Source organism: Arachis ipaensis, chromosome B6 (assembly GCF_059453495.1).
Source record: "Arachis ipaensis isolate K30076 ecotype BB chromosome B6, ASM5945349v1, whole genome shotgun sequence".
NCBI classification, from domain to species: Eukaryota; Viridiplantae; Streptophyta; class Magnoliopsida; order Fabales; family Fabaceae; genus Arachis; species Arachis ipaensis.
In genome coordinates this window covers 151,727,065-151,749,112 of record NC_142441.1, presented here as the reverse complement: position 1 = coordinate 151,749,112, position 22,048 = coordinate 151,727,065, and the positions used below count along the sequence as shown (strand labels likewise).

Below are 22,048 nucleotides of genomic sequence, written 5' to 3'. Positions count from 1 at the left end.
ATAAACTTATATCATTACAAAAGTTATTAGATCGATTAATATTTCTTGGTAACATAATGTACCGAAACACCATCGTTGAGTATTAATAAGTGTGAAGAGAAACTAATAACAACTTTTGTTATTCAATATATAATTTATTCTATTAAAAAATAAATTAATATTTCTTGAACTGATAAATACATTTCCTTCTAATTTCTTACACCATTTTATTTGACAATATTTACCATTAAAAATAGCAAATGACCATGTTATCCTACAATATATATGATGTACAAAATAATTTCTTATCTTAAAATTAATTATAGTTAGTGAGATAAAATTTAAAATATTTTTATTTTCTTACTCAAATCTAAATTTAAATTTAGAATTGATTAACAACTCACCCTTTTTAATTTCAATAACAAAAATAAAATTGATTAGATACAAAATATTCAGTATTTAATAATTTCAATCATTTAAATTTTAGTTACCAAAAATTGGGTTAAAAATTAATTATAAACTTAATAATCGATAAAATATATTATATTAGTACGTAAATATTAATATCTAATGTATTAATTATTTTTTTTACAGGACTAATGTATAATCTATTGAGAATTGATTTATTATCCAAAATTTTTATCATAAATTTTGTAATATGTGAAAATAATGATCTTATTGTTTATTATTATTTAAAAAATTATTCATAATTTTTTAATTATGTAATTAAATTAATTAATAATCTTTATTATTATTTTTATACTAAAAAATATCAATTTATACTATTTATATATTTTTTATTATTAATAAATAAGTAGGCATTTACACTACTATACTTATTACCTTAGACGATGACGACTTAAGTTACTTATTTTGTATGTTAAATAATATTTTAAATGTTAAATTTATTAAATATTAAGATAAAAAAATTGTTCAATAAATTATATAAATAGTCATTACAAAAAAAAAAATTATTTATCATATATAATAATCTTTTATATATATAATGTCATGTATATATTAGGATTATCTATTTTAATTATGTGAGTGATTATTGTTATTTTTATTTTTTCGTTATATTAGTAAATAATATTTAAAACTAAAAAAAAGATAGTTAATATTTTTAATTTGAATTAAAAAAAATTTTGTAAATATATCCAACTTTTACATATATTAAGTGTTATAATATTAAATAGTATAGTATTTGTTATAATAATGATTCAAAATATTAATCCCAGATATATTTGGGTCTAGTGAGACCTCAATACAAGGAAGATCAACCTTAAAGGCCCAATGCAGATGAATTCCATGAGTTCCCTCTCAAATTGGTTTAGATATAAAATTCAAGAAATTGATTTATTTATATATAAATTAGGATAGATTCATAATTTTATATTCGCGTGTATTTAATAGGTTTCATGGGATAGGTACTTATGTCCGTGTTTCCATTAGGGGTGGCAAACGGGAAAGCCCGCCCTACCTCGCCAAAAGCCTGCCATCTGGCAAATTAGACCGCCTCGCCCTACCTAATGAGACAGTCCTGAGTTCTTCTCCCGTCCCGTCTAACGGTAAGTTGGCAGGTTGGCGGGCCAATCTCGCCAAATCTCTCTCTTTTTTTTTATAAATCGTTAAATATTAAATAATATATATAATTTCACAATCTTTTCAATAAATTTATAATTTCTAAAGATATAAAAAAGTTATAATTTCTAAATTTACAAACATTAAAGTCTTTATAATTATAAATATGTAATAAACATAATTATAAACCAAATTTTTTAAAACAAAATAATAAAACTAACATTGTCCAAAGCAAAACAAATATTGTCCAAAACATATAATTAAACATCTTCAAATTTATAATCAATCAAACATAAAATATAATTTAGAATATCTTCAATTCTCATTTTTATCCTTTTGTAGATCAATAACATCATTGAAATTTGTAAAAAAAATTGTTCTGACAAAAAAACGCTTGGCTTGGCAAGGAAGCCTTCCCCACCTCACCCCACCCCACCGAAACTCGCCAAAACCCATGAATTAGGTAATACAGGGTAGGCGGACTTTTTAAATTTGGCGATCTCAAATTTTTAACCCACCTCCGCCTTTTTTGGTGAGTTACGCGGGCCGACCCGACAGATTTTAGCCTGTTTGCCACCCCTAATCCCATCTATTTTTGCGTGGTAGATCGTGAGGATTTCACAGGTCCCCATCTAACCCTAAAACACGAGTAATATTTTTATATATTATATATAAATTATAATTTAAAGGGTAACTCTATACTTTTACCCATGTTTGCACTTCTCCATCAATTTTTTTCGCAACTTTAAAGAGAAAAAATTTACACGAGCTCCACATACACCTTTTTTGTTTTCCATTCAATTTCTTTGTTGATCCAAACAATGGAAAATTGATTTTTTCTCCATTTTTTTCTCCAACATTTTATTTTTCTACAAATTCTTCTAATCCAAACAATACGTAAATAAGTCACATTTTTCATATATATAACAATAAAGAATATCATATATTATAACTTGTGAAATCATAATATTTTGAGAAGTGATGTATAGACAACTTAAATATTGGTAAGTTTGAAAAAATTTAAAAAAAATAAAAAAATAAAAAATTACATGTTGATCCATAATATTTTCTTTTTAAAAATTTGTTCATAATCTACGATTAATAACTTTAAAATTATATATATGTTATTTATCTTATATATTTTTTATTTTATAGAGGCTTATATTTTTTTATCGGCGATGTTAGTGACTGTAGAGAGATTTTTACTTTTAAATAAAATTATAAAAAATTAAAAACAAAATTGGTTACAATTTTTTCTGATCATTCATTTAGTTTTTAGTTTAAATTAAAATTAAATTATATATTAAATTTATACTTATTTATTTATCCTAATAATTATATATAATAGATAATATATTTAAGTTTATTTTGAAAGAAACTATTGAATTTTATATAATTGAATTTTTATATAATTTTATAGATGATATATTTGAATTTAAATTTTCATAAATTAATTTATTTTTGTTAAAGTGAATTACGCAATAAAAAATTTATAAAAAATTATATATTAAAGTAAAAAAAATCTATTTATAGATAAAAATTAAAAAATTATTCTTAAAAAGTTGAATATGTAGATAAAAAAATAAATTATAACTTACAAAAATTATCTCTAAAATTTATTATAATAAATAGTAAAACTGTAAAAATTATGTATCTATATAAATTAAATTATATTAAATTATAAAATATCTATATATTTAATCAACTTAATTAATTAGTTGTAATGGATTTGATTTAATAATTTAAAAAATATTAAATAACCATTTTTAAAAATATGCCAATCCAAATAATATAGATTAAAAATAGAAAAAATAGAATTAAATTATATAATACAACATAATATTTATAGAAGTTTGTTTTATAGTAGATCTAATGCTAAGATATTTATCATTATCTCTAGTATAATTTAATTTCACGATTATTCAAACTTTATTTATATGAAAAAATCGTATTATTTACTTTGAAAAAAATATTTACTCACTATTAGAATTTAAATAAAATATATAATAGATATTAAACCAATTTATTTTAATAAAGTTACAAATATTCATCAAAGATAAGAGATTTAAGAGCATACAAAGTAAATATAACACTTACAACTTCTACACTACCACTATAAGATGATTATCATAAGTCATTTTAGCATAAATTAAACAGAATAATATATAATAATATAGAAACAATCAAATCTAAAAATGTTATAGAACACCGATCATAAGGATTATAAGAAATATTTTTTATGTAATACTATAAAAAAATATCATGGTCACCCTAAATTACTATAGGTTCAACTTCCATCGGTAGCGGTAAAATGCTTAAATTGAGACATTTTCAGACTATAATATTTTTCAAACAAACAATTAATGAAACACTCATCTATACCTTCTCATTTTAAGTACATTTATACATTAAAAAAAAAAAAAAGAAGAGTTGAAATAGCAAAAGCGATAAAAATGATGATTCTTATAATTTTATGTGGCTATCTATATATAGAAGACTATGATTATCTAACAAAATTAATTTGTATTTATTGCATTCAATTTGAATAGGTAAAAAAGCATCTTATTTTAATTTAGTCCTTAATTCACATTATTTGAATTTAGCTCAATATATCTGATTTAATTTGATTTAATTATTAATAAAAAATATCTGGAGAGCCTATTTCATTCATAAATTTATTATTTTAATAATTAATAAATTAATCTAATTAATTAACACAGATAATTAATATAATTAATTTAGTTTAATAAATTAAAAAATACTAATAGAACATTAAAAGAAATAAATTAAAAAATACTACAAAATCAAATTGATATATATAATAAATTGTGTGATATTTAAATATATAATAAAATCAATTAGTTGATATAGTTAATTTATTGTAATAAATTGTATTTAATGAGTTAAAAGAAATAAATCGCTAAACACTCTCAAAAGTATGTCACGTCAACTCTATCATTAAGTGCTAAAATTTGATAAATAGAATAGATGAAAATATGATATATGGCATTTTAATTATAAAATTGGTAATATATAATAGATTTTTTTATGAATCCTTATTGCTTGTTCGTTGCTAGTTTTTACGTAATTACTTAATAATATTTACCTATGAAATTGTCAACTACCTAATATTATGATTTAGTTAATAAGAATAATGATATTAATATTTTTTCATAAGTCTTGTTATTATTTATAATTAGGAAAGAGCCCTATATAAATTTATTTTGTTAATGAATGTTAATTTTGTTGTAAAATGCTATATTACCTTTAAAATTTTAGCGAAATTGAGTCTAATTTTTACATTTTGAAATGAATTTACTCGAAAAAATTAATATGCAAATCATATTAGTATTACAAAATTATTTTATTAACATAATTAGTGCTACTTATTTGAACCATTAAATTTAGTTTCTAATGATATTAAAGTCAACCTATTTTATTATCTTGTGCCTTCAAAGAATTTACACGGCTGACATAAAAGTCTAATAATTAAAAAAAATTCATTAAAATGAGTCTATTTATTTTAACAAATATTTTTCTATCTAATACTATAAAAAATATACTGGTTAACTTGAATTACTATAGGTCAACTGCCATCCACAGTGATAGAATGTCTAAATTGATAAATATTCATCAAACAAACAATCAATAAAACATCATCTGTACTTTCTCATTTTGGGTACATTTATACATAAAAAATATACATAAAGAAAAAAAAAAAGAAAAGAAGAGTTGAAATAGTATTTGCGAAAAAAGTCATGGTTCTTATAATTTTGTGTTGCCATCTATATATAGTATACCAGACGACTATAATTATCTAACAAAATTAATTTGTATTTATTGCATTCAATTTGAATAGGTAAGAAATCATCTTATTTTAATTTAGTCCTTAATTCACATGATTTGAGTTTGGCTTAATATATATGATTTGATTTAATTATTAGTTAAAAATATCTCAATTATCTATTTTATTCATAGATTTATTATTTTAATGACTAATAAATTAATTAAATTAATTAATTAGTGCATACAATAAATTTGGTTTAATAAATTAAAAAATACTAATAGAATATTAAAAGAAATAAATTAGAAAATACTACCAAATCAAATTGATATAAATTATATGATATTTAGATATCTAATCAAATTAATTAGTTGATATAATTAGTTTATCGTAATAACTTGTATTTAATGAGTTAAAAGAAATAAATTGGGAAATACTCTCAAAAACATGCCACGTTAGCTCCATCATTAAGTGCAGAAATCTGATTTTTATATAATAGAATAGATGATACAATATAGAAGGGTATTTATAGGGACTAAGAAAATCGTAATAATAAAAACGTAATATTCTATAATAAATATTCAGATATACTAAATAATTCTAATCGATCCTAATTATATTTTAACAATAGTATAATAATTTTTCTTTTCAGTATATTATTATACTAATTTAGAGAAAATTATATTAAAATTATATTGTATTATTAATGAGATATTTATGTAAATAAGCGACACTATGGCTAATTAAGTTGTGGATCGATGAACTGCTGCAACTTTCAAGCTCCCTTCATACTCAACTTCATAGATGGATTGTGGTCAAGTTGTGGAGAAGAAAAAATAGTGATATGCACAACAAATCACAAAGAACGTCTTGACCCTGCATTGTTGAGACCTGGTAGAATGGACTTGCACATTCACATGTCATATTGCTCTTTCACTGCTTTCAAGACACTGGCTTCTAACTACCTAAGCATTCAGAACCATCGATCATCATCCTATGTTTGATGACATACAAGGTTTGATGGACAAGGTTAATGCAACACCTGCTGAGGTTGCAGGAGAGTTGATGAAGAGTGACAATGTAGACATTGCACTCAAAGGCCTCATCAACTTTCTCCAAAGCAAGCACAATACTTCCAAGTAATTATAGTTATTAAACTCAAACCAGTGATTACCTCAGGAAAGTTAACATGTTATTGATAAAGCAAAACAATGGCTATAGCATGACTTCTTTAGCATGAATTTCTCTCTCTCTCTCTCTCATAATTTTCTATATATAACACAGTATTAAGTTTGCTTAATTTGACTTCTCTAAAATGAGATTTGTAAAGTAAAAATGTGATTTATTATTTTAAGTGACTGTTTGGACGCTATTATCTTGGTAAAAATAGATCTTTTTCAATAAAAAAGATCTTTTTTTTATTATTTTTTTAGTGTGTTTAGCAAATTTTTAATAGTAAAAGTAAAAACATTAGAAAAATAAAAAAATATATTTTTTTAAAAATTGTAATTTACATCTTCGTTTAAAAGATCTTTTTTCTTAAAAAAAAAGATGTTTTTCATGTAATAAATAAACAAAAAAATATTTTTATATTGTTATACCCAAAACATAATTGATAAATAAAAAGATCTTTTTGCATGAGATTTTTAAACATAAAATTACTTTTATTTTTTCATAAAATTTTTAAAAAAAATAACTTGAAAAAGATATTTTTTTAGAAACTCACCCAAACAAATCCTAAATTATTTTTAAAACACTCAAATAAAAGTTTATAATCTAAGAGTAGTTATTTTTCTCTATAAATCTATTTACTTCAAAAAAGATAAATTCAATTTTACTTACAAAAATATAAAAATTGACTGGAATTTAAGGTAATGAACACGTCTTACTTAATCATTAAATATTAAAAATTTGTGTATCAAAAAAACACTTTATATTTAATTATGCTACACATTTAAAAAAAGAAGAGTTCTATGTGATTTCTGTTCCTGCAATTTTCACCAACTCTGATCTTTTTCAAGAAACACAAAATTCACAAATTGATTTGAAAGTTTCTGATCAAATATACGCATCCATGTCTATAAAAGTATTAAGAAGTGAAAATAGTTTCAGACCTACTAAACCATATCTACGATAGTTGGTAGAAATCATCATTAGATTATATTTTGTAGCTTGCATATATATGCATTTGATAGAAAGATCTGATTTTAGAACAATTTCATTTTTAAGAAAACTTCTAATTCTATTAAAATGCTATGTCAGCTTGAGTTCTTCCAAGTTTATTAGCATAGAAAGATTAAAAAGTATCCACGCCTCCTATGGCAGGAGTTTTTCGGCTCACGACGAAAGAACACTTGTTTCAGGATCATTAGAATCGCGATCATGATAAAATAAATGAGAGATTTTTTTTTTTATCTTATTTAAAATTTAAATTCTATTGTCACAAAAAAAATTAAATTTTATAATTAAAAAAAAAAATCCCCGAATAGGTTAAAAGGGGGGAGGGAGGAGAGCGGAATTTGCAAATCCAATTCCAATTCTCGGATTCCTAAGAAGCCGCCATGAACAACGATGATCGGGTGCTGTCAATCCCACTGAAGAAGACTGATCCGGTGGAGCTGTACCTGCCGTTACGTAAGTTGGTAGTCTCAAAATACTCGGAGAACGATGCACAAAAAGTTGAAAGCGTTCTCGAAACCCTAAACAAATGCCGTAGGGACATGGTGGAGCGTAGAGGGGACCTCTCCCTTCCCATGCAACGTGACTGCCTCATCCACTACTTCAAATGCCTTTCCATGGTTGAGCTACTCTTCACCTCTATCTCCTCCGACGCCGACGTGGATCCCGTCATCTTTGTCTGGTACGACGCCTTCAACCCTGACCATCAGGATGGAGTCTCCTCAGAGCGCAACGCCATCCAATTGGAGAAGGCCGCCGTTGTCTTCAACCTTGGAGCCATATGCAGCCAGATTGCTGCCTCTTGCGACCGTACCACCGCCCTTGGCCGTCACCTTGCTATGGAAGCCTTCAAAGTTGCCGCCAATTTCTTCTTGAAACTCTGGAAGGTTTTTGCCAATGGCGTGGTCTCCGCCACCCTCGATTTGACTCGCCGCTTCGCGAAGTTTCTGCACCTCCTCTTCTCCGCTCAGGCTTTCGAGCTCGAATTAGGGGAAGAACTCAACAACAAGGGCGGCAGTTACCGTCTCCAACAACACCGATGTGCCCTATTTTTTAGATCGGTCAGTCTTCACTCTTGATTGATTTTACATTTATTTTTCACTCTAATGATGATGAATTGATGATGATGATGATGTGTAGGTTTATAAGCTTTATCGTAGAGCATATGAACTGATACCTGCTGATTCGGCTGCATGGAACTATGTCAACTCTTTTGACCAAACCTGGGTACCTCATCTTTGCCAGAAGGCGACATTCTTTGAGGCGGAGGCTCGTCAGTGGAAATCATCCATCCTACCCAAATCCAAGCGACCTTTCCCTGAAGCATACGAGTCAAGGGTCCAATCTTGTGCTATTGATCAAGCAGAATGTGTCACTGAGACATTAGTTAGCGGGATTTGCAGCCTCTCGAGGGAACTCAAGCCACCACAAATATACGTTGACCTCATCCTCTCGGAGTACAATCCTTTCAAGATTACGAAGGATGGAAAGCTGGTGGCTTACCCATGGGACATGCCTCCTCCTTATCCAATAAATTCGGCAATCCTCTCGTCTCCATTGCCTTCTTCGCGGGCCTCAGAAATTCTTGCATTCATTCCTTTGAAGAAGAGTGAGCCCTTGAATGATCTCTATGAGTCCCTGCGCAGTTACTTTGTCCTCAAATACTCTGAGAGCGTGGCAAAAAGAGTAGAAGGCTTTCTCGAAATGCTACACAAATTGCGCAATGAGATGCTGCGTGATGACCTTTCTCTACCCTTTCGCCGTGACTGCCTCGTCCTTTATTTCAAATGCCTTTGCATGATTGAGCCTTTCTTTCCTATGAAAGCCTCACCCAACCCACCTGTCTTTGTTTGGTACAATGCCATCATCCCTCAACATCACTCTTCTCAGCATAACATCCATTTGGAGAAGGCCTCTGTTCTCTTCAACCTGGGAGCCCTCTGCATCCACATTGCTCTCTCCTGCGATCAAGGCACCATCCATGGCTATCGCCTTGCCAAGGACGCCTTAAAGGATGCTTTTTATTGGAACGGTAAAATGAGGCTGAGGCGTGAGTCTAAGCAGGCATCTGGCACGATTGACTTGTCCGGAAAATACTTCGATGCGATACAAGATGAGATTCACAATGAGTTTGCCCACTTGAAAAGGAAGTTTCGTGATGTGTCTTCATTACCTGTATGTATAATCATCTAGCTTTTCAGTTGATTTTTTCTTAATACAATTGATTGATGTCAATCTTGATTTGTTAAATTGTTTGATTGAGATGATACAGGATTCAGCTAATATGTCGAGAGATGGGCCTTTAGCTAATTATGATCCGAGTGATGTCACTGAACAATTTCTTTTAGGGTATTGTAAGGCTCACTCCCTGCTTCATTTTGGGGCTGACTCTCTGCCTCATGGGGTATGTGAAGCAGAATGCTTGGACCTTCTCTCTGAGTTTAGCCCTGTCAAGATTGAGGATGGAAATCTTGTGGCCAATGCAATCTTAGAGGCACCAAATTTGGCATTGGAGAACATGAGCTTGCAGGAGACGACACAACAGTAACATTACCGTAGAGAAAAGCTTTAGGAATTATCTTATTTTCTTTTTTAAATTGGATGTTGGAACTTTGTTGGTTGATGCTAGAACTCTTTCTGTGAAATATTATCCTCGTGATTTTGTTGCTTGGTTTATGAATATATTCCTTCTTATTCAACCCCAATTTGTTGTGATTTGTATGCCTGTGATCTGATCTCGTACCTATGCTAGTTATCGTTGCATATTGGTAAATTGAACTTATTCAGTGTTTCCAATTTCCATAAATGCCTAATAATTAAGCAAATAATATTGTTTCATTTAGAATCATTCTTATTTTTTAGTGAATAAATAGTTAGAATGTAAATCGATCACTCGAATGAAAATAGAGAGATACTAACCTATACAACTAAACTAATTGATGAGTTAGATTCAAAATGGAGAAACTCTAAAGTCGCCCTTCGATGAATTGTTTTGCTTCAAACTCGACAAAAGAGGTCCTGTTGACATAACTGTCTCTTGTTGATTAAGTCTGAGACCTTTTGAGGATTCTTCGTGTTTCGGCTTTTGCAGGAGTTTTAAGTTCTCGATCGCGGAGCATGAGGCCTCTTCCTCTCACATGAAAGATGAAACCAATTATGTCTAGGGAAAAGAAAAAAACAAGTCCTGAATAAATTGAAATAACAATAATGGGGAAGGAAAACAGGGAAAAAGATTACATTCATATTTATCTTTGAGTGCAGTTAGCCTCTCCTTCAAGTAAGATCCAACAAGAAGAGCATTCTCTTTCTCTATTACTTTCAGAACTCAGCAATCTCTGGAGTAGTTACAACAGCACCAAAGGGAATGCCATCTCCAATGCCCTGACAAGTCATTTATAATGATGAAATCTATGTTTTATTCTCAATTCATCAATATGGATGTCAGGAACAACACCATGAGACTCAAATCCCCAGAAATGGTGAAGCCGGCCTGAACTTCATCGGCAATACAAAGCCCTCCCGCTTTCTTAACCATACTGTAAGCAGCAGGCAATTCCATAATTAGTGAAAATGAGATATGTTCTTATCACATGCTCCTAATACTATAATTACAATGCTACTTTTGTTTGTGTTCTTTCAATCATGTTTGATTTCATTTTCATTTATTGTTATGATTTTTAGTCTATGAATTTCACATTCAATGACATGTTTTACAAACAATTGGTTTGATTAATTTTTCTGATGATAAACTCATGAATACTCTCAACCTAGCTCTATGGTTATTATAACAGTAATATTTGATGTCTTATACCAAAGAAAGGCTTTCTTGAAGATAGAATCAATAGGCTTGATGATTATTGATGAATAATCATCCCTATGCAAAAGTAATGAAGGTGAGTTGTATTTCCTTCATCATACATGTTTTTTGTTACTCTTTAGTCTTTATTGCCTGTGCTGTGAAGGAATTCTATCACAACAGCATCGCCAGTAGGTAAAAAAGGTAACTTGTTCTTGTCCTTGACTATCTAGTAATTTCAAGGTATTTTTGGTTCAAGTTACACGTATATATTGAAGTTATTCTCTTTGGACATTCTGGTGCATTGTTATCGGAATTGCATAAGGGGATGTCAAAAATCCAGAGGGTTCTCTTGGTCGTGCTGCTGCCCTCCAGTCTGCACTTATAAAGGAGCGTAGAGAAGTACGAGAACAGCAGCAGCGCACCATGCTTGATTCTATTCCAAAGGATCTCAATCGTCCTTGGGAAGACCCTAGCCAGAGTCTGATGAAAGGCATCTTGCTCAGGAGCTTACGGGTGTTGGTTTGTCAGCCTATGATATATGCCAGAATGGAAGAATGATGCTTATGGGAAGACCATTACTTTTGGGCAAAGGTCAAAGCTTTCTATTCAAGAACAGAGGCAGAGTCTCCCAATTTACAAGTTAAAAAAAGGAATTGATTCAGGCTGTCCATGATAATCAGGTGTTGGTGGTAATTGGTGAAACAGGTTCAGGCAAAACTACTCAGATCACACAGTATCTTGCTGAAGCAGGTTACACCACAAGAGGTAAAATTGGATGCACTCAACCTCGTAGGGTGGCTGCAACGTCAGTTGCAAAGAGAGTGGCAGAAGAGTTTGGATGTCAATTGGGAGAGGAAGTTGGTTATGCCATTCGGTTTGAAGATTCTACGGGACCAGATACTGTAATCAAGTACATGACCGAAGGTATGCTTCTTAGGGAAATACTGGCTGATGAGAATCTGTCACAGTATTCTGTCATAATGCTTGATGAAGCCCATGAAAGGACCATTAATACTGATGTTCTTTTTGGACTGCTTAAGCAGCTAGTGCAGCGTAGACCTGAGTTGTGATTGATTGTCACATCTGCCACTCTGGATGGAGAGAAGTTCTCAGGATATTTCTTTAACTGTAACATATTTACAATACCCGGGAGAACTTTCCCTGTGGAGATTCTTTATAGTAAGCAGCCAGAAAGTGATTACTTAGATGCAGCTTTAATCACTGTCCTACAGATCCACTTGACAGAACCTGAAGGAGCCATTCTTCTCTTCTTGACTGGCCAAGAGGAGATTGATTTTGCTTGTCAATCTCTCTATGAAAGAATGAAGGGATTAGTTAAGAATGTTCCAGAATTGATAATATTACCTGTTTATAGTGCCCTTCCTAGTAAAAATATGATTTATTATCTTTAAATTATTTTTAAAACACTCAAATAAAAGTTTATAATCCAAGAATAGTTATTTTTCTCTATAAATCTATTTATTTCAAAAGAGATAAATCCAATTTTACTTACGAAAATATAAAAATTGATTGAAATTTAAGATGATAAATACGTCTTATTTAATCATTAAATATTGAAAATTTGTGATCATAAAAACACTTGGTATTTAACTATACTGCACATTTTAAAAAAAAAAAGAGTTCTATGTGATATTTGTTTCTGCAATCTTCACCAACCTGATCTTTTCTAAAAAATACAAAATTCGCAAATTAATTTAAAAGTTTCTAATTAAATACACGCCTCCATGTTTATAAAAATATTGAAAAGTGGAAATAGTTTCAGACCTATTAAACCATACCTACGTAGATGGTAAAAATCATCATTAGATTATATTTTGTAGCTTACATATATATGCATTTGATAGAAAGATCTGATTTTAGAACAATTTCATTTTTAAGAAAACTCATAATTCTATTAAAATGCTATGTTAGCTTGAATTCTTCCAAATTTATTAGTATAGAAAGATTAAAAAGTATCCACGCCTCCCATAGCAGGAGTTTTTCGGCTCACAACGAAAGAACACTTGTTTCAGGATCATTAGGATCGCGATCATGATGGCCATCTGAATCATCATCGAGTAAATGAATATTAATTTAAACAGGAACGCTAAACACAAGCACTTTTTTATGCGCCACAATTAAAAGATAAAATAAATGAGAGATTTTTTTTGGCTCAATTTTATGGAAATGGACCCTATATGTGTGCTATTATTCGATATGAAATCAAGGGGACTAGACATGTATGTGGGATAGATTTTTGGCAACTTTTGGAAGAAGAACTCGGACCGTCCGAGTTCTTCGTTACTAAAGTTTTCTCCATCAAATCGCATGGTCCAATTTGGGAGGTTATAGGAAACAAATTTGGGTAGGTATAAATCGAACCCTTCGTGTTCCTTGAGTTGGGGATTTAAACGTTAAACCTTGGAACATCAACTCGAATGGTCCGAGTTGCATGTTGAGAGTGTGAATTCACGAAAACTGTTTGCTAGCGGAAAACTGCGGGACTCTCTAGGAACCGGCGATAGATATGGCAGTCGGATCCAAGCCCAACCGAGCAGAAGTGTTAGTGGACCGACCATCTATTTTCTTACAGTCAACTCGAGATGCCCGACATAACGCCCTGTAGAGGTGTGCTAGGCATGCAGATCCCCAACTATATTGTATAATACTGCCAAAATCACGAAGCAAGGGTAGAAACTTCCAGTGCACACCTGCTCCTGATTTATCCCCAAATAAGATCGTCCACATAAGCAACATAATGTGGCACTTGACATACCTCTGTATACCAATTTCATCAGTCAACTGTAAATTTTCTTTAAGATCCCGCAGCCGAGTCAGTTTTATGCAGCTGCCTCTACAGTCCGACTTACGCGGTGCAACTCCGAATTGATGCAAACACTCCGCCTCCAAAGCTTCGAAACTACTCATTGTCATCCTGTAACTGGAAGTCCGTCAGTCGGAAGACCAAGAATTAGAGCCACATCTTCAAGAGTCACGGCACATTCACCAATGGGAAGGTGAAACGTATGTGTGTCGGGGTGCCACCGCTCGATTAGAGCATTCACCAGTGCCTTTTGACATTGGACTACCCCAATCTGTGATGCATGATAAAAGCCGGTAAGTCGTAAATGCTCCTCCACCCTATCGTTGTACCAATCCGGAGGAACTGAGTGATCACATGTCAACATTCTCAACTTCTACAAAAAACATAACAAAGTATTAGTCAACTTCTTAACACTTACTAACTTACTACTAAAATAAAATAATTTTTGTAGCCACAACAACTAAAACAATAAACTCCTACCAAAATTAAATAAATATCATGGTTACAAAATTTGCACAAATAGCTCAACAAAAAACAAGTTACTACCATAAATTTATTTACTAAATCCTTATAAAATAGATAATTCTAACTTCTAAAATTAATTATTAACCCTAATTATTCATAACTTACTAATAATAATAATAATAATAATAATAATAATAATAATAATAATAATAATACATAAATACCTAAATTCTTTTTCTAACAACATTCATAACAACTAATTAACTTGCTAACAATGAAAACTACAATTAAAAAATTTAAATTATTCCCAAAGTAAGACTAACAGTTTCTCACAACAACAACAATAACATTTACGTTCATTCATTACAATTATAATTAATAATTTTAAAAAGATTTTAAAAAAATTAACCCTATTTTCAATAATAATTAAAATAAAGATTAAGCCGTTGGGACTCTCTTTTAATTTGGTTATATTTATATTAAATAATAATTATAATACAAAATATTAAAAAATCCCAAAAAAAATTTACGTCCTCTATTAAAAAATGCCTAACAGAATCTGTTTACATTTTAAAATGTACCAACTAACAAAATAATAATAATTAATTTACTAACAATAATATTTACAATTAAAAATTAATTAAAAAATTTTAAATAATTCAAAAAAATCATGTAAATGCTAAAAAATACTAATAATCATTCTATTTATATTTTTAATTTGCACTTCTAATAACAACAATCATAAGAAGTAAATAGTTTACAATAATAATTTTAAATAAAAAAATTTAAAAATATTAAAAAAAAACTTACATAATCAGGATGACTGAGATAATGCATAACATGAAATTCAGGTTGATCAACATTCCTAATTTTATTTTTCTTTGGCATGCTTTTATTTCTTCAATCATGCACAGCTGAGGAGAAAGAAAAAGAAAAATGGACTTCAACTTGAAAATGAAATCTAATAGAGTGATATTTTCGGATGGTGAGAGAGGTGAATGCATGAATAAGTGTTTGGTTTCAGGGCACCGTTTGGAGAGTTGCTGCAACGCGACGCGTGTCCTTCCCCTTTGAAATCAGACCGTGCGTCTGCTGAGAGAAAAATCGGACAGTTCGTGTAACTTGTTAGAACTCGGAGGGTCCGAGTTGTTACTAGGCTGACACCACAAACTAGTGAAGTCCCTCCCTCCCCCATTATGGCGTCCAACTCCACTCCCGCTCCAATATTGAAAATAAAAAGCGATTTTTTTTTAGCTTATTTAAAATTTAAATTTTATAACCGAATAGTTTAAAAGGAGGGAGGGGAGGAGTGCGAAATTTGCAAATCCAATTCCAATTCTCGGATTCCTAATCGTATCATTGGACGCCGCCATGAACAACGATGATCGGGTGCTGTCAATCCCACTGAAGAAGACTGATCCGGTGGAACTGTACCTGCCGTTACGTAAGTTGGTAGTCTCAAAATACTCGGAGAACGATGCACAAAGAGTTGAAAGCGTTCTGGAAACCCTAAACAAATGCCGCAGGGACATGGTGGAGCGTGGAGGGGACCTCTCCCTTCCCATGCAACGTGACTGCCTCATCCACTACTTCAAATGCCTTTCCATGGTTGAGCTACTCTTCACCTCTATCTCCTCCGACGCCGACGTGGATCCCATCATCTTTGTCTGGTACGACGCCTTCAACCCTGACCATCAGGATGGGGTCTCCTCAGAGCGCAACGCCATCCAATTGGAGAAGGCCGCCGTTGTCTTCAACCTTGGAGCCATATGCAGCCAGATTGCTGCCTCTTGCGACCGTACCACCGCCCCTGGCCTTCACCTTGCTATAGAAGCCTTCAAAGTTGCCGCCAATTTCTTCTTGAAACTCTGGAAGGTTTTTGCCAAGGGCGTGGTCTCCGCCACTCTCGATTTGACTCCCCTCTTCGCGAAGTTTCTGCACCTCCTCTTCTCCGCTCAGGCTTCCGAGCTCGAATTACGGGAACAATTCAACAACAACGACGCCAGTTCGGTCAGTCTTCACTCTTGATTGATTTTAGTATTTTACATTTATTTTTCACTCTAATGATGATGAATTGATGATGATGATGATGTGTAGCTTTATAAGCTTTATCATAGAGCATATGAACTGATACCTGCTGATTCGGCTGCATGGAACCATGTCAACTCTTTTGACCAAACCTGGGTACCTCATCTTTACCAGAAGGCGACATTCTTTAAGGCGGAGGAGGCTCGTCAGAGGAAATCATCCATCCTACCCATATCCAAGCGACCTTTACCAGAATGTGTCACTGAGACATTAGTTAGCGGGATTTGCAGCCTCTCGAGGAAACTCAAGCCACCACAAATATACGTTGACCTCATCCTCTCGGAGTACAATCCTTTCAAGATTACGAAGGATGGAAAGCTGGTGGCTTACCCATGGGACATGCCTCCTCCTTATCCAACAAATTCGGCAATCCTCTCGTCTCCATTGCCTTCTTCGCGGGCCTCAGAAATTCTTGCATTCATTCCTTTGAAGAAGAGTGAGCCCTTGAATGATCTCTATGAGTCCCTGCGCAGTTACTTTGTCCTCAAATACTCTGAGAGCGTGGCAAAAAGAGTAGAAGGCTTTCTCGAAATGCTACACAAATTGCGCAATGAGATGCTGCGTGATGACCTTTCTCTACCCTTTCGCCGTGACTGCCTCGTCCTTTATTTCAAATGCCTTTGCATGATTGAGCCTTTCTTTCCTATGAAAGCCTCACCCAACCCACCTGTCTTTGTTTGGTACAATGCCATCAGCCCTCAACATCACTCTTCTCAGCATAACATCCATTTGGAGAAGGCCTCTGTTCTCTTTAACCTGGGAGCCCTCTGCATCCACATTGCTCTCTCCTGCGATCAAAGCACCATCCATGGCTATCGCCTTGCCAAGGACGCCTTAAAGGATGCTTTTTATTGGAACGATAAACTGAGGAGGGAGTCTAAGCGGGCATCTGGCACGATTGACTTGTCCGGACAATACTTCGATGTGATACAAGATGAGATTCACAATGAGTTTGCCCACTTGAAAAGGAAGTTTCATCGTCATGATGTGTCTTCATTACCTGTATGTATAATCATCTAGCTTTTCAGTTGATCTTTTCTTAATACAATTGATTGATGTCAATCTTGATTTGTTAAATTGTTTGATTGAGATAATACAGGATTCAGCTAATATGTCGAGAGATGGGCCTTTAGCTAATTATGATCCGAGTGATGTCACCGAACAATTTCTTTTAGGGTATTGTAAGGCTCACTCCCTGCTTCATTTTGGGGCTGACTCTCTGCCTCATGGGGTATGTGAAGCACAATGCTTGGACCTTCTCTCTGAGTTTAGCCCTGTCAAGATTAAGGATGGAAATCTTGTGGCCAATGCAATCTTAGAGGCACCAAATTTGGCATTGGAGAACATGAGCTTGCAGGAGACGACACAACAGTAACATTACTGTAGAGAAAAGCTTTAGGAATTATCTTATTTTCTTTTTTAAATTGGAGGTTGGAACTTTGTTGGTTGAAATATTATCCTCGTGATTTTGTTGCTTGGTTTATGAATATATTCCTTCTTATTCAACCCCAATTTGTAGTGATTTGTATGACTGTGATCTGATCTCGTACCTATTGCTAGTTATCGTTGCATATTGGTAAATTGAACTTATTCGGTGTTTCCAATTTCCATCAATGCCTAATAATTAAGCAAATAATATTGTTTCATTTAGAATCATTCTTATTTTTTAGTGAATCAATCGTTAGAATGTAAATTGATCAATAGAATGAAAATAAAGAAATACTAACCTATACAACTAAACTAATTGATGAGTTAGATTCAAAATGGAGAAACTCTAAAGTCGCCCTTCGATGAATTGTTTTGCTTCAAACTCAGACAAAAGAGGTCCTGTTGACATAACTGTCTCTTTGATTAAGTCTGAGACCTTTAGAGGATTCTTGGTGTTTCGGCTTTTGCAGGAGTTTTAAGTTCTCGATCGCGGAGCATGAGACCTCTTCCTCTCACATGAAAGATGAAACCAATTATGTCTAGGGAAAAAAAAAAACAAGTCCTGAATAAATTGAAATAACATTAATGGGGAAGGAAAACAGGGAAAAAGGTTACATTCATATTTATCTTTGAGTGCAGTTAGCCTCTCCTTCAAGTAAGATCCAACAAGAAGAGCATTCTCTTTCTCTATTACTTTCAGAACTCAGCGATCTCTGGAGTAGTTACAACAGCACCAAAGGGAATGCCGTTTCCAATGCCCTGTCAAGTCATTTATAATGATGAAATCTATGTTTTATTCTCAATTCATCAATATGGATGTCAGGAACAACACCATGAGACTCAAATCCCCAGAAATGGCGAAGCCGGCCTGAACTTCATCGGCAATACAAAGCCCTCCGGCTTTCTTAACCATACTGTAAGCCGCAGGCAATTCCATAGTTAGTGAAAACGAGATATGTTCTTATCACATGCTCCTAATACTATAATTACAATGCTACTTTTGTTTGTGTTCCTTCACTCATGTTTGATTTCATTTTCATTTATTGTTATGATATTTTTAGTCTATGAATTTCACATTCAATGACATGTTTTACAAACAATTGGTTTGATTAATTTTTCTGATGATAAACTCATGAATACTCTCAACCTAGCTCTATGGTTATTATAACAGTAATATTTGATGTCTTATACCTAAGAAAGGCTTTGTTGAAGATAGAATCAATAGGCTTGATGATTATTGATGAATAATCATCCCTATGCAAAAGTAATGAAGGTGAGTTGTATTTCCTTCATCATACATGTTTTTTGTTACTCTTTATTGCCTGTGCTGTGAAGGAATTCTATCACAACAGCATCGCCAGTAGGTAAAAAAGGTAATTTGTCGTGTCCTTAACTATCCAGGTATACTGTTAGTAATTTCTTTGACTATTGATGGGATATTTTACATTATTGATCCTGGGTTTTGCAAAGCAAAATGTTTATAACCCAAAACAAGGACTTGATTCATTGGTGATAACTCCGATATCACAAGCTTCAGCCAAACAAAGAACTGGACGTGCAGGGCGCAAATGCTATCGCCTATATACCGAGAGCGCATATAGGAATGAGATGCCTCCCACTACGATTCCTGAGATTCAAAGGATAAATCTTGCAATGACTACTCTCAACATGAAAGCTATGGGAATAAATGATCTTCTGTCCTTTGATTTTATGGATCCACCATCATCCCAAGCTATTATTTCAGCAATGGAACAGCTCTATAGTCTTGGAGCATTGGATGAAGAGGGCCTTTTAACCAAATTGGGGAGGAAAATGGCAGAATTTCCCTTGGATCCGCCATTGTCTAAGATGTTACTTGCCAGTGTGGACCTTGGATGTAGTGATGAGATATTGACGATAATTTCCATGATTCAGACTGGCAATATTTTTTACAGGCCTAGGGAAAAGCATGCCCAAGCAAATCGGGCAAAGTTTTTCCAGCCTGAAGGTGACCATTTCACACTGCTTGCTGTTTATGAGGCTTGGAAAGCCAAGAAATTTTCGGAACCATGGTGTTTTGAGCACAGGATGTCAGGAAACAGCTTCTCACCATCATGGATAAGTAAGATATCTATTTACTGCTACTAAATATTTTAGCTGCTTTGTTTACTTGTTTGCTTCTTTGTTTGTTTTCTTTTTTATTGTAATTGTGTACGAAGGTTCTCAATGTTTCTTCAGATATACTGTTTTGTAATATAGTGAAATGTTTTAGAATTGGGCTTCTTGTTAACATATTCTGCTGTGAATTGTAGAATAAATCTTGTCATTGGTCCTCTGCATATAATTTGCTGGCCAGATTGAATTAGGTTCTGAAATCTGAATCATCATCTCTGATATGCAGCTACAAATTGGATGTTGTAAGTGTTGGAAAATTTTTTACCAAGATCAGAAAGGCGATCACCGCAGGATTCTTTTTCCATGCAGCAAGGAAGGATCCCCAGGAAGGCTACAGAACCCTTGTTGAGAACCAGCCTGTATATATCCATCCAAGTTCAGCTTTGTTCCAGAGACAACCTGGTTGGGTCATCTACCATGAACTTGTTATGACTACTAAGGATCAATATATGCGTGAGGTCATAGTGATAGATCCTAAATGGCTTGTTGGATTGAACCACTTTATGACAGATATCATGAGCTCATGAGCCAAATTCATGGTGCTTGATATTCAATCCATCTTCTTCCTCTTGATGCAATGTATTGCTTAGTGTTTACACTACATTGTATGATGATGCAGGTGTAAATTTTGACCCTTAATTTGTATTAACTGTAAATGATGTATATAGGCAGATTTACTAAGTTGTAAATTTTATGGGTTCCTAAATCAAAGTCTAAGTTGTAAATTATGTTTGGGTAAATTCATGTTTAAAGCAGAAAGCTGAAGTTGAATCCTGCAAGAACACTTGGCTGCACCGCATTACGTTTAGATTCCAATTACTGCTATTATTGTATCATCCCTAAGCAACTTTATGTGACAGAAATATATGTTACTAATAATTGTTAATATGATTTTCTTTACCGAGGCATTCACTAATTATTATTGCGTTTGACATGAAGGTTTTTGAGTTTTGACTTGTCCCATATTTGCCTTGGTTCATTTGTTGTATCGCACAACACTCCCCAAAGCATTTTGCAATGTAGTATAGTGATATGAAGGTATAATAACAAAAAAACAAAATTAATGAATTGAACATTTAAAAAAATCCACAAATTATAATAAAATATAGGGTAAAGTACTAAAGTTTAACAAAAGTTTTAAAAATATTCCTAAGTTTTATTTTGTTTCAATTTTGTTCCAAAAATTTTCGATTTGCATCAAATATACCCCTGACGGCAAATTTTTCAAAAAAAATTAAGACTAATTCAATAACAATTTCATAAGAACAATCTTCAATACAAGCAAATTAAGTATAATTTTCATGTATTATTGTTAGATTGGTCTTAAATTTTTTTGAAAATTTAGCCGTTGAGGGTATATTTGATGTAAATCGAAAACTTCTGCGACAAAATTAAAACAAAATAAAACTTAGAGATATTTTTAAAACTTTTGCCAAATTTTAAGAATGAAAAGTATCCTTTACCCTAAACTATATATTTTTATGGTACTCTTAAAACTTAAACCACACAACTACAATCACTCTTTTTCTTAATTACAAGTTTACAATTGTACCTTTTTCAATAAAAACAATTGGATTCCACTAATGCTTCCTTTTTCAATATGGGGGAAATTCTTATACATCTATCTTTTTTATATGTCCTCTTATGAAAAGCATATCATCCAATATATTAATTAGGTCTTAATAGTTACCAAAAAAAGATTTTAGGTCTTAAATTATCTTCTATCAATCTAGCAACATCGCTTAAATTGAACTAAAAATTATCTATT

The 22,048-nt window shown here is 32.3% G+C and overlaps 2 protein-coding genes and 2 pseudogenes across 2 annotated transcripts; all 4 read left to right on the top strand.

Moving 5' to 3' along the window:
* The first annotated feature begins 7,839 nt into the window (after window positions 1-7,839).
* On the top strand, window positions 7,840-10,198 carry LOC148563153 (vacuolar protein-sorting protein bro1-like). Its single transcript, XM_088491428.1, has 3 exons — window positions 7,840-8,583; window positions 8,663-9,697; window positions 9,795-10,198. The coding sequence occupies exons 1-3, from the start codon at window positions 7,906-7,908 to the stop codon at window positions 10,068-10,070; spliced, it is 1,989 nt and encodes a 662-aa protein (XP_088347554.1). The 5' UTR covers window positions 7,840-7,905; the 3' UTR covers window positions 10,071-10,198.
* A 1,612-nt stretch (window positions 10,199-11,810) lies between these two features.
* Window positions 11,811-12,733, top strand: LOC148563152 (putative pre-mRNA-splicing factor ATP-dependent RNA helicase DEAH5 pseudogene; annotated as a pseudogene).
* Window positions 12,734-15,750: 3,017 nt separating this feature from the next.
* On the top strand, window positions 15,751-18,178 carry LOC107647770 (vacuolar-sorting protein BRO1-like). The gene is made up of 3 exons (XM_088491305.1): window positions 15,751-16,620; window positions 16,708-17,700; window positions 17,798-18,178. Exons 1-3 carry the CDS (start codon window positions 15,982-15,984, stop codon window positions 18,071-18,073), a joined length of 1,908 nt encoding a protein of 635 aa, XP_088347431.1. The 5' UTR covers window positions 15,751-15,981; the 3' UTR covers window positions 18,074-18,178.
* A 1,379-nt stretch (window positions 18,179-19,557) lies between these two features.
* LOC110263866 (putative pre-mRNA-splicing factor ATP-dependent RNA helicase DEAH5 pseudogene) lies at window positions 19,558-20,807 on the top strand (annotated as a pseudogene).
* The last annotated feature ends 1,241 nt before the right edge of the window (window positions 20,808-22,048 follow it).